Source organism: Pleurodeles waltl, chromosome 3_1 (genome assembly GCF_031143425.1).
Source record: "Pleurodeles waltl isolate 20211129_DDA chromosome 3_1, aPleWal1.hap1.20221129, whole genome shotgun sequence".
Classification (NCBI taxonomy): Eukaryota; Metazoa; Chordata; class Amphibia; order Caudata; family Salamandridae; genus Pleurodeles; species Pleurodeles waltl.
Window position 1 is genome coordinate 978,141,553 of NC_090440.1, and position 17,191 is coordinate 978,158,743.

The 17,191-nt window shown below is 47.5% G+C and overlaps 1 protein-coding gene across 8 annotated transcripts in view; it reads left to right on the forward strand.

Moving 5' to 3' along the window:
* WDTC1 (WD and tetratricopeptide repeats 1) overlaps positions 1-17,191 on the forward strand; it is a 499,786-nt gene that overhangs the window by 220,091 nt on the left and 262,504 nt on the right. For all 8 annotated transcript variants that reach the window (XM_069224084.1, XM_069224088.1, XM_069224081.1 and 5 more), the window contains 2 exons: positions 396-511; positions 15,473-15,548. In XM_069224084.1, the coding sequence (XP_069080185.1) occupies positions 396-511; positions 15,473-15,548 (192 nt within the window). The remainder of the gene's footprint in view (positions 1-395; positions 512-15,472; positions 15,549-17,191) is intronic.

Below are 17,191 nucleotides of genomic sequence, written 5' to 3' on the forward strand. Positions count from 1 at the left end.
TGCTTAGGGATAGTGCCTGCGATAGTGTCAGGGGGTCAGATCCATGGGTCGAGAGGCCTGCAAGGTTGTGGAAGCTCAAGACTGAATAGTCCTTCATGCGAGTCCTCAGCCTGCTAGTGATCCTAGCTAGGGCAAGGCAGTATAACAAAGAATCCCAAGTTTGTTTTCATAAGCCTTCTGACTTTTTGAAAGGCTTGCCTGGGGACTCTGTAGCATGACAGGTGCAGATGTTATATTTACAATGTCAGTTTTAAAGGTTTAACGCAGCTCAGTGAAAGCACTCTGAGACAGAGCAGAGATGAGCCATCTCTGGTTACCTTGCTTTGGTACCAGATGGCCAGAGTTCAGCCTCCCATCTTGATTTATGCTGCTGCTTTTTGTTTTTAACTACCCAGGTCATCTTCCAGTAAAACTGCCAGACTACAGCAATCGACTGCGTGTCCTAGTAGCAACCTATGTGACCTTCAGTCCAGATGGAACAGAGCTCCTGGTAAACATGGGAGGGGAACAGGTAAGGCCCTACTGTGCCTAATGGCAGAGCCTCGTGTGGCTCTGTTACCAGCTGGATAAGCAATAGAGGGGCATTGCCTGCCTCACCAGAAATGATTACATTAAAGAATACAATTCCTCAGTTAATTATAATCATTCCATTTTAATGCCAGAGTTAATTGTAATCCTTCCTGTTGATGTATAACAGCATGGACTATAGAGCAGCCACATAAATTCCTCTGATCAGCGGCATCTGTGGCTGTAGATACACATGCTTTGCATAAATCCATCATCTAGTGTTGGGCTTAGAGTGTTGCAAGTTGTTTTTGTTCGAAGAATCTATTCAAGTCACGAGATCGAGTGGTGACTCCTCTCGGTGATACTGCACATGGGCATGGAGTTCTTTATTAGATTGTTTCTCTCCCCTGTCTGGTTCGGACGTGTTTCCTCTTGCTTTGGTATTCCTCGGCTCGGTCTATCCTGAACTCTTCCCTTCCGTCAACGACGGTATAGTATTTCGAACCAAATGTCTGCATTGGGAGTTGGTTTACCGCTCTTCAGGGCATGAATGCCCTTCTCCGGCCTACTCCTCCATGTGGTGTAGGTATATGCAGGGCTGATGGAATGGACTCCATTTAGGTTCTGTCCTCGATGCCATTCCAAATTCCCAAACACCGATAAACACCTGGCTTGTAACTTGTGCTTGTCCCCGGAACATAAAGAAGAGAACTGCAACGGTCTTTTCGATCTACAAAAAGATCCTTTGGGACCGAAGAGCGTGTTGGTTGGAGATGGAGTCGAAGACACGGGACGACACTGATATTTTTGGAGAGGAGCATGCACAGTAGGAAATCGGACATGAGGCAGCCCTCTCTATTTGAGATTCCAAGTCAGAAGTCATAAGTGGACACTGCTCCTCCTCCTAAAAAGGTCTCCAAGGACAAAGACAAAGCCCCAGTTCAACCTCAACCTTCTCCACCTCTCCCTCCTATACTCTCTCTTATTCCTCCTCCACCTCCACAATCTCCTACCTTTATTACAGTGCCACAATTTTCTCCAGAAGGTTCACCACCACTTCATAGAGATTATTTGGGCAACAGTCCACAGGATTTTGACCCATGGGATTCATATGTTCAGATCTCATACTCTCTAATGACCCTGATTTGTACCTAGCACGCCCTTCACCTCCAGAAGATGCAACATCACACCAACAGGTTATTGCATGGGCAGCTGCATACCATAGTGTACACATGCACACTGACCCTATTGAAGAGGATTTCCTCTTTGATTCTCTGACTACCACCCACAAAGAAAGTCAGTTCCTGCCCATGTTGTCAGGTCTGCTTAGACATGCGACAGACCTCTAAAGAACCTGTTAGGTCAAGCGTTATTACCACAAGGGTCGATTAAATATATAAGGCAGCCCCCTCAGACCCTATATTTATTAGATCAAAGATACCTCCTCAAGCTATAGTTGTCAGCACAGCACGGAAATGTCCTAACAGTCAATCAACAGGTGAAGAACATGTAACATCATCCCAACAGGTTATTGCACGGGCAGCTGCATACCATAACATATGTATGCAAACTGACCCTGTTGAAGAGGATTTCCTCTTTGATACACTGACTACCACCCACAAAGAAAGACAGTTCCTGTCCATTTTGCCAGGTATGCTTAGACACTCCACAGACATTTTTAAAGAACCTGTTAGGTCAAGAGTTGTTACCCCAAGAGTCGTTTAAAAAATATATATATATAAGGCAGCACCCTCAGACCCTATATTTATTAGATCTCAGATACCTCCTGACTCTGTAGTTGTCAGCACAGTGCGGAAACAAGTTAATAGTCAATCAACAGGTGATGCTCCTTCTTCGATAAGGAGAGCAAAAAACTTGATGCTGCAGGAATAAGAGTGGCTGCTAATTATTGGTGGATTGCCAGTTCACAGGCACTTCTGGCAAGATATGATAGGGCCCACTGGGACGAGATAGAAGATCTTCTCCAGTACGTCCCAGGGGAACATCGTAAAAGGGAACAGGAGATAGTTTCAGAAGGGCAAGCCATGTCAAACAACTCCATTAGGTGTGCCACTGATGCAGTCGATAACGCAGCAGGTGTTATAAATTACTAGTGTTGTTATAAGACGGCATGATTAGCTCAGATGCTCAGGCTCCAAGCCAGAATTACAGCAGGCATTTCTTGACATGCCTTTTGATAGAGAACACTTGTTTGGCCCACAGGTTGACACCACCATAGATAAGCTAAAAAAGGATCAGGAAACAGCAAAAGCTATGGGGGCCCTACTCACCACACCACAAGGAGGACATTTTTGCCAGCCACAATTTAGGCGAGGCTTCCAAACATCATCTAGTAAGCCTTCTACCTCCCAAATCAAACAAGGAACATAGTTCTACAATAGAGGTTCCTTCAGAGGTTCCTACAGAGGTGCAAATATAAAGGCAGAGGAAAGGCATCCACCACTAGAGGTTCTGCTTCAAATACACGCCATTGACTGCTTCCACCAGCACACACCCCTCCAGTAGGGGGAAGACTAACGCATTTCTATCCCCCATCAGTCCAGTATCACCACTGATCAATGGATGCTGTCAATTATCCTACATAGTTATTGTCTAGAACTCATCTCCACTCCACCAAATATTCCCCATGACCATCTCATTCTTTTAAAAGAAGATGTACAATCCCTTCTTCTCAAAGGGGCTATAGAGCCAGTTCCCCTTTCTCAGCAAGGATTAGGAATATATCCCCTATACATCCTTATACCAAGGTAAAATGGGTCACTAAAACCAATTCTAGATCTCGGACCTCTCAACCTGTACAATCTCTCAGAACATCTCCATATGGACACTTTTCAAGATGTTATTCCCCTATTACAGTAAGGTGACTTCATGACGGCTTTAGATCTCAAAGATGCTTACTTTCACGTTCCCATTCATCCAGCACATTGCAAATATCTCATATTTGTCATAGCGGGACAACACTATCAATTCAAGGTTTTGCCATTTGGTGTACCAACCGCTCCCAGGGTAGTCACAAAATGTCTACCAGTAGTTGCTGCATTCCTCAGAAGACAACACATTCATGTCTTCCCCTACTTGGACGACGGGCTCATCAAACCCAATACCATCCAACAATGTTTGAGTCGCACTCCGTTCACAGTAGACCTTCTACACACCCTAGGATTCACAATCAACTTTCTCAAATACCATCTGCAGCCTTCACAGATACAGCTTTATCTGGAGAAGTTCTCAATGCTCACTCAGGGTTGGCATATCCAATTCCAGCTCTGATTCAAGCTTCCCGAACTCTTCTGTCTCAATTACAGGAAAACCACACTTCCACAGTTAGAATAGTGATGCAGCTACTAGGGATGATGGCTTCCTGTATTGCCATCGTTCCTCATGCCAGACTACATATGTGTCCCTTTTAACAGTGTCTATCTCGTCAGTGGTCTCAGTGTCATCTCCAGGAGTTAATGTTGTTGGACTGCCAGACTCACCTTGCTCTGCAATAGTGGAATCTCACCAACCTTTCCAAGGGGCGGTCCCTTCAAGACCCTGCGCCTCAAATCACTCTTACTACCCATGCATCACAGTTTGGGGAGCAGGAGTGGGGTGGGACACACTCGTCTCAATTGTCCCTTCTTGCTCAGACAATTTGGAAATGGGTAATTCACCATCACATTCACTTGCTGGCAGAATATCTCCCAGGAATGGACATCTAGTTTGCATACCTCCTCAGCATGATGCAGCAACAAGTCAACGAATGGGAACTTCACCCACAAGGTCTGATAGAGACCTTACCTTAGAATTCCCTGCGTCCGCTTCGAATCCGGGATTTTTCTGCTGAGCAGTACCCTGCGCACGCTGTCGGGTGGCGTTGTTTGGATCCGCGTGCATCGTCCGCGTCGCTGGAGCCGTCTATGACATCACGGTTGTCTATATAGACGCCGCCTCGGTGCGCATACGTCAGTTTGTTTCCTTCCGCGCCGGTTAAGCACAGATCCGAAGTAGAGCTACTTTTTCTTTGACGTTCGTCTAGGTCTTTTTCACTGTTTGAAGTCATGTCTTCGAGAGACTGCGTTCAATCCGTGTGGTGCCTGTCATCGCACCATGTCGGTGACAGACCCGCATCGTGTTTGCCTTTGGTGCCTCGAGAAGGATCACGATTCCACCTTGTGCTCCAACTGTCGGGCCATGGCTCCGAAGGCATTGAGGGAGAGATCCCTTAAGCTTCTTGCAGCCCGACAGCCGTCTTCGGTCGGTGCAACTCCAAGGAGGTCACGGTCCTGCGAAAGGAGGAGGTCGCGGCACTGCTTCCGGAGTCCCAAGTCCTCTTCCTCACATGCGAGATCATCTGATCATTCAGGTAAGAGGCACAAGAAGAAGTCCAAGCGGACTTTGACTTCGCCACGCCCAACGGCCGACGAGGTGTCTAGGAAACGTCGACGTTCTGAGCGCGGTTCTGCAGAGCCGTCGCCAGGGCCGATTCCGCCTCTTCCCCCTTTTCCAGGGACTGGTGCGACCCCCGCTCAAATAAAGGAATTTTATGAGCCCATGCATCTCGTTTTTGAGCGGGCTGCACCCTCGGGTGGGTCTTCGGGCCCAGTCGGGTCTGCAGGGGCCCCTTCGGGTTTGACGTTGGCAGCTTCGGCCTCGGCATCGTAGGGGACCCCAGGATCCGATACCGGTGGTAGCCTCATCCTCATTCCGGATGAGCTGGAGCGGCGTCGTACAACACTGACTCAGACGGCGCCGATTCGGCCCATATCATTGTCTGAGCATTATTTAGAACAGCCAGGCACAGGAGAGGAATGGGAGGGGTCTGAGGACCCCTTGGAATATGACCTGGAACACGACTGATATGAGGATCTAGGGGAGGCCAGTGCACTGGACACATCTCCAGATACTGGCATGCTCTCTCCTCCTAATGTGGCTACGGAGGAGGGAGCTTCTTATACTATGGTGGTGCGTAGGGCAGCTGAGGTCTTGGACCTAGACTTGCCCACGGTGCCAGTCAGGACAAATTTCCCGAAACAGGTGCTTCAACCGGGGGTGACAACATCAGAGCCGATGTTGCCCTTCAATGAGGCCCTAACAGAAGTCCTTCTGGATACATGGTCCAGACCCAGCACAGGGGCTCCTGTGAATAGGACAGTCGGTCGCCGCCATAGACCTCCTCCGAGCGACCTAGTTTCGCGACACAACACCCCACCCCTGAGAGCTTGGTAGTCCAAGCCTCTACCTCCGGTGGTGCCTTCCCTTCCGCTCCCCCGGATAGGGAATCCAAGAGGCTGGACCAGCTTGGAAAGAAAATGTTTTCTTCCACCAGCCTGGCATTGAGGTCCGTAAACAACTCTTGCCTTTTGGGCCGTTTTTCCCATACTTTATAAGATACGGTGGCACAGGTGCTGCCCCAGGTCCTGGAGGGCTTACGGGGCACTCTCACCCAGGCTGTCAAGGATGGGAGAGATGCAACCAAGTTTACGATCAGGTGTGGATTGGACACGACAGACTCGCTGGGCAGAGTGATTTCATTGTCAGTGGCCCTATGTCGCCACGTCTGGCTACGTTCAACTGGCTTTTCGGGGGATGTCCAGTCATGTTTGATGGACATGCTTTTTAATGGTTCTCACCTTTTTGGTGAGAAGGCAGATTCTGCACTTGAGAGGTTCAAGGATTCTCGAGCTACGGCACGATCCTTGGGCCTTTCAGTGCCCGTACGTCAGCAGTCTGTCTTTCACCCCTCTCGAGGCTTCGGAAGGGGCGTGGTACCACTCCAGCCACAGTCTAGCCACTGTCCTCAGGCTTCACAACATCCCGGAGGAGGATGTGGTCGTGGTATCATCAGACCCAGGGGTCAGCCACCACACAGCCCCCCCCCCTAGTGAATCCAAGCCCTAGTGTGGTTCTGCAGGACCATGTCCGTCCAGTTGGAGGGAGGATTCAATTTCATCTCCCTCACTGGCTTTCCATCACAACGGACAAATTGGTTCTGGAGATCATACGGAAGGGCTACTCCCTCCCTCCCTCCATCGTCTAGTCTTTCCCTCCCTCTATCCCCCCTGACAAAGGAACGGCTGATGGAGGACCATCTGGTTTTACTCCGCAAGGAAGTTATGGCTCTCTTAGCCAAGGGAGCCATAGAAAGGGTCCTGATGTCAGAAGTAGGCAGTGGTTGTTATTCCCTCTACTTTCTGATTCCCAAAAATAACAAAGGTTTTCACCCTATCCTAGATTTTAAGGGATGTCAATCTCTTCCTCAAGAAGGAGAAATTCAAGATGCTCACTCCTGCTTAGGTCTTGTCTCCCCTAGATCAAGGAGACTGGATGGTAGCATTGGACTTGCAGGACACGTATTTTCATATCCCCATCATGCCAGCCCACAGGTGTTACCTGTGTTTCAGGGTGGGCCACGAGCACTTTCAGTTTACTGTGCTCCCTTTCGGTCTCACCAGTGCCCCTCGGGTGTTCACAAAGGTGATGGCGGTGGTAGCAGCTCATCTGCACAGGTCAGGGAGTTCAGTCTTCCCCTACCTCGACAGTTGGCTGTTGAAGGCTCCCACGCCCCAGGCTCTCGTCACCCATCTCCAGACAACGGCAGAACTCACACACTCGCTGGGGTTCACTATCAATGTGCTGAAGTCACACCTGACTCCCTCTCAGAAGCTCACTTTTATCAGAGCTGTTCTGGACACAGTGCAGTATTGGGCCTATCCTTCCGAGCAGCGAGTTCAGGATATTCAGGTTATGATACCGATGTTTTGGTCTCTGTCCTGGATTTCAGTGAGACAGACTCTGAGGCTGCTGTGGCTCATGGCTTCCTGCATCCTGTTGGTCAAGCATGCCAGATGGCATATGAGGGCTCTGCAGTGGGACCTGAAGTTCCAATGGGCACAGTATCAGGGAAAACTTACAGAAGTGGTTCAGATCTCAGAGGACACTGCAAAGGATCTGCAGTGGTGGTTAGTGAACTGCGATTGGGTCAAAGGCAGACTCCTCTCCCTTCCCCAACCAGATCTCACAGTAGTGACAGATGCGTCACTTCTGGGATAGGGCACGCATCTGGGGGAGGTGGAGATCAGAGGTCACTGGTCTCCGGTGGAATTTGGGCTCCATATCAACTTACTGGAGGTTCGGGCGATCCGACTAGCATTAAAAGCATTTCTTCCTATTGTGAAAGGGAAGGTAGTGCAGGTGTTCACGGACAACACTATCTCAATGTGGTACTGCAAATAGCAGGACAGTGTGGGGTCGTGGACCCTTTGTCAAGAGGCTCTGTGTTTCTGGACATTGCTGGAACACCAGGGCATAACCCTGGTGGTTCAACACCTGGCAGGTTCTCTGAAGGCCAGGGCAGATGAGCTCAGCCGAAAAGGCTTAGAGGATCACAAATGGCATCTCCATCCGGAGGTGGCGCATGGACTTTTTCAGCAGTGGGGAGAGCCTTGGTTAGATCGGTTCTGCTCCGTAGAGAACACGCAATGTCAGCAGTTTTGCGCGTTGGAGTTCCCAAGGTGGCTATCGCTAAGCAACGCTTTTTGGCAGAAGTGAAGTTCAGGCCTCCTGTACGCCTTTCCGCCCATACCACTTCTGCCCAGAGTTCTCAAGAAAATCAGGAACGACCGGGCCCAAGTAATCCTAGTGGCTCCGGATTGGGCACGAAGAGTTTGGTTTCCAGAGCTTCTCAAAATGAGCATTAGTCCTCCAATCAGGCTGCCTCTTCAGGAGGATCTTCTGTTGCAGCAGCAGGGGAAGGTTCTCCACTCGAACCTGTCAACTTTGCGGCTTCTTGCGTGGAGGTTGAGCGGCGACAGTTGATGGTTTATGACCTCCCTTACGAAATCTTTGATGTCATTCTTGCGGCCAGGCGTGTCTCTACTAAGTCGATTTACGCCTGCCGATGAAAACTTCTGTTTCATATTGTACATAGTGGTCTGTTGATCCTCTTTCTAATTTCCTTTTGTTTATTCTATCTCTCGCCCAACAGGCTTCCTCCTTAGGGACCCTTAAGGACTATCTTGCTGCCTTATCGGGTTTCGTACGCTTGCACGATCAACCATCTTTGTTCAAGTCTCCTATAGTACAAAGATTTTTTAAAGGGCTTGCGCATTTGTTCCCACCTGTGCCTTTCGTCTTGCCCCAGCGGGATCTTAATCTTGTTCTTCCCTTCCTAATGTGTGCTCCTTTCGAGCCCTTGCATAACTGTCCTCTCCGGCTGCTCACTATTAAAACAGCCATTTTGTTGGCATTTACATCTGCCAGGAGAGTGAGTGAGCTGCAGGCTTTATCTTCAAAACTGCCATATCTCACGATATATCCTGACAAGGTAGTGTTAAGAACTCGTGCCTCTTTCCTCCCCAAGGTGGTGACCCCTTTCCATCTGGGTTAAAATATCAGCCTGCCCACCTTCTTTGCACCAACGCATCCCTCTAAGGAAGAGGAGCGTCTCCATCGGCTGGACCCAAAAAGAGCGTTATCGTTCTACTTTGATCACACAAAAGAATTCCGGGTGGACGTCCAACTCTTTGTGGGCTACGTTGGTGCAAAGAAGGGTTGGGCAGTACAGAAACGGTCCATTTCGCGCTGGGTCTGCTACGGTTTGGCCAAGAAGCAGCCTCCAGAGGGCATGAGAGCTCACTCTACCAGAGGGAAAGCTGGTACCACTGTTTTAGCCCGTGGTGTACCCGTGTTGGAGATCTGTCAGACGTCAACGTGGGTTCCTTGCACACGTTTGCAAGACTCTGCTTCCTGGATAGCCATGTGAGAAGGGAGGGGCATTTTGCCCGTTCAGTCCTGCAGGACTTTCTAGTATAAAAATATATCTTTCAGACCCACCATCATGGGTTATAGCTTGGGTATCTATTCTAAGGTAAGGAATCTGCAGCTAGAAGTCTCTATCAGATTAACAAGTTACTTACCTTCGGTAACAAATTATCTGGTAGAGACTCTATCTAGCTGCAGATTCCTTACACCCACCCAAGCCTCCCCACTCTGCGGATATTTTTTATACATATATATAATTATGTATGTATGTTTTTCGGCATTTTTGCCTTTCTTAAAGGCATGTAAGAATTTTTACTTCAGTCAAGTGAAAAAGATAAAATCCATAACTGTTAGTTCTTCCATGACTCTTCGCTTCTGGCGTGAAAAGTTGTGGGAAAAGAACTGAAGTACGCGCGCTGAGGCGGCATCTATATAGACAACCGTGATGTCATAGACTGCTCCAACGACGCTGACGACGCACGCGCTAAACAGCACCATCCGACGGCACACGCAGGGTACTGCTCAGCAGACAAATTCTGGATTCAAAGCTGACGCCATGAAATTCTAAGGTAAGGAATCTGGAGCTAGAGTCTCTACCAGATAATTTGTTACCGAAGGTAAGTAACTTGTTCTTTTTCACCAATACTTTCACCTGTGGGGTACACCAGAAATAGACCTCTTCACCACTGCAGAAAATTCCAAATGCCAAAACTTTGCGTCCAGATACCCACACCCTGAGTCCAAGAGCAACGCTCTATTGATGAATTGATCAGTGATATTTGCTTACGCTGTTCCGCCTCTCCCACTCATTCCATTGCTAGTTCACAAAATAATAAAAAAATCACTCCCCAGGATCCTTGTAGCTCCCACATGGTCACGTTAACCTTGGTTCACAACACTATTGGATCAGTCGGTGGTTCTGCACCAGAAACTCCCCAACAGGCCAGACCTTCTGACTCAAATTTTAGGTCAAATCGGAGATCCAGACCCCAAAACACTCAGTCTTGCGATATGGTTCCTGAAATCATTGAGTTTCGTTATTTACATCACCCCTCAGAATGCATGGACATTCTTAGAGAGGAACATAAACCTACAACTAGACACTGTTATGCTGCAAAATGAAAATGGTTTGTTTGCTACTGTCAACCTTTACACATTGATCCACTCAAAGCCTCCATTCAAAACATTGTTTTTTACATGCTACATTTACAAAGAGCAAACTTTGCATACTCATCTATTAGACTTCATTTAGCGGCTATTGCTGCTTTACCTCCAAAATAGACAACACATTTCTTTATTCGATATTCCAGTGATGTAGGAAGTTGGCTCTGTATACACTATTTCAAAGTAAGAAATAGGGTGCACAGAGTCCAAGGGTTCCCCTTAGAGGTAAGATAGTGGCAAAAGTAGATAATTCTAATGCTCTATTTTGTGGTAGTGTGGTCGAGCAGTAGGCTTATCGGAGGGTAGTGTTAAGCATTTGTTGTACACACATAGGCAATAAATGAGGACCACACACTCAAAGACTTACTCCAGGCCAATAGGCTTTTATATTGAAAAATATATTTTCTTAGTTTATTTTAAGAACCACAGGTTCAAGATTTACATTAAACACTTTAAATGTGAGGTGCTTCACTTAGATACTTTAGGAACTTTGAATGAAAACAATATCATGTACAGTCTTTGTAAAAATGGCAATAAGCTATTTTCAAAGTGGACACAGTGCAAAAATCAACCGTTCCTGGGGGAGGTAAGTAAAGGTTAGATTATGAAGTAAGTAAAACACTTACAAGTCTCAGTCCTGGGGCATAGGCAGCCCACCGTTGGGGGTTTAAGGCAACCCCAAAGTTACCACACCAGCAGCTCAGGGCCGGTCAGGTGCAGAGGTCAAAGAGGTGCCCAAAACACATTGGTGCCTATGGAGAACAGGGGTGCTCCAGTTCCAGTCTGCCAGCAGGTAAGTACCTGTGTCCTCGGGGGCAGACCAGGGCGGTTTTGTAGAGCACCAGGGGGGACACGAGAAGGCACACAAAGTACACCCTCAGCGGCACAGGGGTGTCCGGGTGCAGTGAGCAAAGCAGGCTTTGGGTTTTGTATAGGTTTCAATGGAGGGACCCGGGGGTCACTCTAGCGGTGCAGGCAGGCACAGGGGGCTTCTCGGGACAGCCACCACCTGGGCAAGGCAGAGGGTCGCCTGGGGGTCACTCCTGCATCAAAGTTCGGTTCCTTCAGGTCCTGAGGGCTGCGGTTGCAGTGTTGGTTCCAGGTGTCTGGTCCCTTGTTACAGGCAGTCGTGGTCGGGGGGAGTCTCTGGATTCTCTCTGCAGGCGTTGCTGTGGGGGGCTCAGTGGGGGTTGTCTCTGGTTACTCACGGGCTCACAGTCGCCAGGGAGTCCTCCCTGAGGTGTTGGTTTTCTGCAGGTCGAGCCGGGGGCGTCGGGTGCAGAGTCTCACGCTTCCGACTGGAAACGTGAAGTCCTTGGAAGTAGCTTCTTTGTTGCAAATAAGTTGCTGGTTTTGAACAGGGCCACTGTTCACAGGAGTTTCTTGGTCCTGTAGTCTAGGGCAGGCCTCTGAGGCTTCAGAGGTCACTGGTCCCTGTCGGATGCGTCGCTGGAGCTTGTTTTCGAAGTTGGAGTCAGGCCGGTAGGGCTGGGGCCAAATCAGTTGTCGTCTTCCTCCTTCTCTGCAGGCTTGTAGGTCGGCAGTCCTCCTTCTTTCTTCAGGTTGCAGGAATCTAGTTTCCTAGGTTCTGGGGTGCCCCTAAATACTGAATTTAGGGGTGTGTTTAGGTCTGGGAGGACAGTAGCCAATGGCTACTGTCCTTGAGGGTGGCTACACCCTCTTTGTGCATCCTCCCTGTGGGGAGGGGGGGGGCACATCCCTAATCCTATTGGGGGAATCCTCCAAACTCAAGATGGAGGATTTCTCAAGGCAGGGGTCACCTGAGCTCAGGACACCTTAGGGGCTGGCCTGGCTGGTGGGTGACTCCTCCTTGTTTTTCTCATTATCTCCTCCAGCCTTGCCGCCAAAAGTGGGGGCAGTGGCCGGAGGGGCAGGCATCTCCACTAGCTGGGATGCCCTGGGGCGCTGTAACAAAAGGGGTGAGCCTTTGAGGCTCACCACCAGGTGTTACAGTTCCTGCAGGGGGAGGTGAGAAGCACCTCCACCCAGTACAGGCTTTGTTCCTGGCCACGGAGTGACAAAGGCACTCTCCCCATGTGGCCAGCAACATGTCTGGTGTGTGGCAGGCTGGCAGGAACTGATCAGCCTACGCTAGAAGTCGGGTATGTATTCAGGGGGCATCTCTAAGATGCCCTCTGGGTGTATTATACAATAAATTGCACACTGGCATCAGTGTACATTTATTGTGCTGAGACGTTTGATACCAAACTTCCCAGTTTTCAGTGTAGCCATTATGGATCTGTGGAGTTTGTGTGTGACAAACTCCCAGACCATATACTCTTATGGCTACCCTGCACTTCCAATGTCTAAGGTTTTGCTTAGACGCTGTAGGGGCATAGTGCTCATGCACATATGCCCTCATCTGTGGTATAGTGCACCCTGCCTTAGGGCTGTAAAGGCCTGCTAGAGAGGTGGCTTACCTATGCCACAGGCATTGTGAGGTTGGCATGGCACTCTGAGGGGAGTGCCATGTCGACTTAGTCATTTTCTCCCCACCAGCACACACAAGCTGTGAGGCAGTGTGCATGTGCTGAGTGAGGGGGTCCCTAAGGTGGCATATGACCAGGGGTGCCAGTTACAAGGGGCTTACCTGAGTGCCAGGGTTGTGCCAATTGTGGCGACAAAGGTACAGTTTAGGGAAAGAACGCTGGGGCATGGTTAGCAGGGTCCCAGCACACTTTCAAATCATAACTTAACATCAGCAAAGGCAAAAAGTTAGGGGGTAACCATGTCAATGAGGCATTTCCTTACAAGTGAGTAAAGCCTTTATGGAAGGCCTTAAAAGATTCATGCCACCCAGGGTTCCTACAACCCCATTATGGAACCTTAATTTTGTCATGGGTCCATCTTTCGAACCTATGCATTCCTGCTCTTTGCAATTTCTTTCATGGAAAGTAGCCTTTTTATAGACTATCACTTCCCTAAGATGTGTAAGTGAAATACAAGAAGAGCCTAACTTTAGAAGAAACTTTCTTCTAGGTACACAATAATAGGGTAGTTCTTGGACAAACCTTAAATTCCTTCGAAAAGTATTTTCACCATTTCACATTAACCAATCAATTGAGTTACCTGTTTTTATCCTACAGCCAGACTCAGTCGTTGAAAGAGCTCTTCACACATTAGATGTTAAAAGGGCTCTTAGGTATTACTTTAATAGGACTAAAAGTTTTAGAAAATCTAAACAGCTTTTTTGTAGCTTTTTCAAGCCTCACAAGCACAATGCAATTTCAAAAACTGGTATTGCCAGATGGATAGTCAAGTGTTTTCAGACTTGCTATCTTAAAGCCAAAAGACAATTACCTATAACTTCCAGAGCACATTCTACCAGAAACAAAGTGCTTCTATGGCATTTTTAGGAAATATCCCAGTTGCAGATATTTGTAAAGCTTCTACGTGGTCTACACCACATACATTTACTAAGCACTATTGCGTAGATGTTTTAGCACAGTAAGTAAGAAGTTAATGTTGGCTCTGGACACTTTTTCAAGCCACTCCAACTCCTACAGGCTAGCCACCGCTTACTCGGGGGGGCGGGGGGCGGGACTGCTTTACATTCTATGCAAAGCATGTGTATCTACAGCCACACATGCCATTGAATGGAAAATTTTACTTATGCAATAGACACCTGTTTGTGGCATGTAGTGCTGCAGATTCAAATGCGCCCTCACACCTCCCCAGAAGCCTGTGGTCATTGTAGTGGAATTAGTTTACAAATATTGTACATATGTATATACACTTCATGGATATCCTTTTAGGGTCAAGCGTGCAAGCGCTCTAGCTTGTTGTAATCTCTCAGTGGGATTCTAACCATGCCAACTCTTGCCATTCATTCTTTGTTGTGCTTGTCTTAAATGATTCATTCTTATTGGTGCATTTTGTGAAATGTCCCTCCTTTATGCGCTGAGTTCCCTCCCCCAGGTGATTTCACTAAGTGAACATTTTTGTTGTCCATCACACTACGTCACGCTTCCTCCTGTTATGGCGTGTGATGGCCCCTCCTTCGGTTTTGCTTTGCCTTTCATCCCAGCTGCAATCCTTTCCAGACATTCACGCAGGGAGCCAATAACTCGCACGCTCATGGTGGCAGTGGCGCTTTGAATCATATTGCTTTCTGTCAACGGTTTTACTTTTCATTTTCAATTTATGTGGCAAGAAAAGTCCAGTTAGGAATTTACCATGCTAATAGCTCTAACTTGAGCAAACGCAAAGACCTATTGCATTGCAAATGCTTGTTTTGTTTACTATCTCTCTCTAGTTATATATTACTTACCTCACCTGCCTGCTGGAAAACAGTCTGACAGAGGACACGACGCCCATGCGCAGTATCACCGAGAGGAGGATCACTCACTCTTGTGACTCAAAAAGATTCTTCGAAGAAAAACAACTTTCAAGAATCCAAGCCCAACACTAGATGGCAGACTTATGCAAAGCATGTGAATCTACAGCACTTCATGCCACGAACAGATGTCTACTGGGAATTAACATTTTCCTTCCCTTCTACCAAAACAGATTAAACTGTATTCCTCAACATTCTTACTATATCTCTGTAGATCTCTTTGTCCATAAATGTCATGAAGAACATTCCTTGAAGTCGCTGTAGTTTTCTCACTGCACTGAATGAAGAATGCTGCCGGCAATTCTGCAAAACAAATACTTATATCATTGCGTGGAATCTGAGTGTCACTAGCCATAGGTTTACTTTCTCAGCCATTTACTACTTGAAATAAAGTGCATCTGACTGCATGTCTGTAAATTGTTACCTTAGTACATCATTGCTGCATAGTTTCAAGGACACTTAATGGTAATTTCTATCCATATGCACTCATGTGTAAGGTAGCTGGAAGACATTGCCATTCCCACTGCTTTCTTTCATGTGGCTTATTGCTAGTGTCTAATGCCGTGTTCTTTTGTGTTGCTTCTGGATCTGTTGCTACCTTTTCTTTTTCATGGTTTAAGTAGTGATTTTATCTTCTTTTGAGACTTTCTCAATAGAATGTGTTTGTAAATTTCACAGGTCTACTTATTTGATTTGACATTTAAGCAGCGGCCGTACACATTTCTCCTGCCAAAGAAGTGTCATCCATCTGGTGGTAAGTAGGAAGTGTCTAACGGAGACAGTTAAATGTAACTTCATGCAGTTGAACAGTTTGTATTGTATAAGCATGCATGTCTTTCTGTACTTCAGGATATTCTGGTTTTGCAGTGGGAATCTTTTCTGGATTAACATGATGTGCATTTTTCTGCCATCTAATGGATGGGACCAGAATTATCTTTTTCTTTCTCTCTCTTTTTTGTTTTTTGTTGTTGCTGGAGTTGTCATCGACCGCTTTATGGTGGTGTGTTCCTGTGCATGTTAACAATCTTCAGATTCTTTTTTCCGCTATTAAGTCTGGAAGCAGAATTGAGGCGCTCCTACGATCAGAAGATTGCGTCAGTGGTTCTTTGATGAAAGAGCTACAGAAAGTTGAATGCAACAAAGGAAAAAGCAGGAAATTAGTCAAAACATTGTTAGGACCGAGTTTCTGTTGAGAGACCATCAAGGACTCACCCAAGGGATCAGAGAATGTTCACCCAAGGTGACGGGAATTCCTTCACACTAAGGAAGGAGACAACGGGGAGATGTCCTTCAGCTGGGAGGAAAGTACATAAGAAGTGGTGTGGCCGGATCACAAAGCCGACTCGCTAGAAAAAATGGTGGACTTTTATCCCTTGAGACCTTTGCCACCAGACAATCTACAACTCGCTGATAAAGCGACCTGCAGTAACATATGGTGTTTAGCTTCAAGAGGCAGATTTCAAATCGTGCTACCTCCTGCAGATGTTCATAACGAGCCTGAAAATGAACTTCTCCCTGTCAATGCCCCCAAGCATCTTGGACCAGATGAAGGAGGGCTTTTGAGAGCATGTTTTTGTGAAAGCAGTCAGACACTGAATCGAGAAGCAGTGTTATCCCTCAACACAAGACCCTGTTTATTTGGGCAATGCAGGGTTTGACTCAATCATCAACTAGGCAGCCAGGAAATGAGGAAACAACTCCCATGTCTACAGGTACACCTCTAAACAGGGAGAGTAAGAAGGTGAAGATAGTCTGATTAAAAATGGAGAAAGAGGCTGCCACCCAGTGCAGGAATGCAAGCTAAAGAGTTCTCCTCAGCCACAGTGGGAGGCAATTGAACACTTGATGCAGAACATCCCAGAACAATATCAAGACGGTAAACGCTGCCATTCTGCAAGACAAAATAATTGCAAACACTTGCCTCAAATCTGTGCTTGATGCAGTGGAGACCGCAAGCAGACAGATATGCACAGGTACAATGCTAAGGAGGCATGCCTAGCTCAGAGTGTCAAGTTTCAAGCCAGAAAAGCAGGCACCTCCTTTTAACATGCTTTTTGCAGGGAAGCATCTGTTTGGGCCGGAAGTCGATGAACGCTTTAAACAAATCAAGAAAGGCAGTGAGACTTCTACAGTAGCAGAGGCATTACAGTTTCGAGGGACCTTCAAAAGAGTGTCAATTTCAGCAAGGAGGTCGATAAACAAGGGCTCTTTCCAATCATCCACACCCCATTCAGCCAACAAGGCGGCCTGCACATCAGCTGCAGCACACCACAACTTTTTTGCTGCAAGGTATGAGAAAGAGGGCAAATCTTGAGAGGTTCAGGGAGCACAAGCTGGTGACAAATTCACTCGGGCCCTCCCCACAAAATACCATTGGGGAAGAGAAAAGGGGATCCT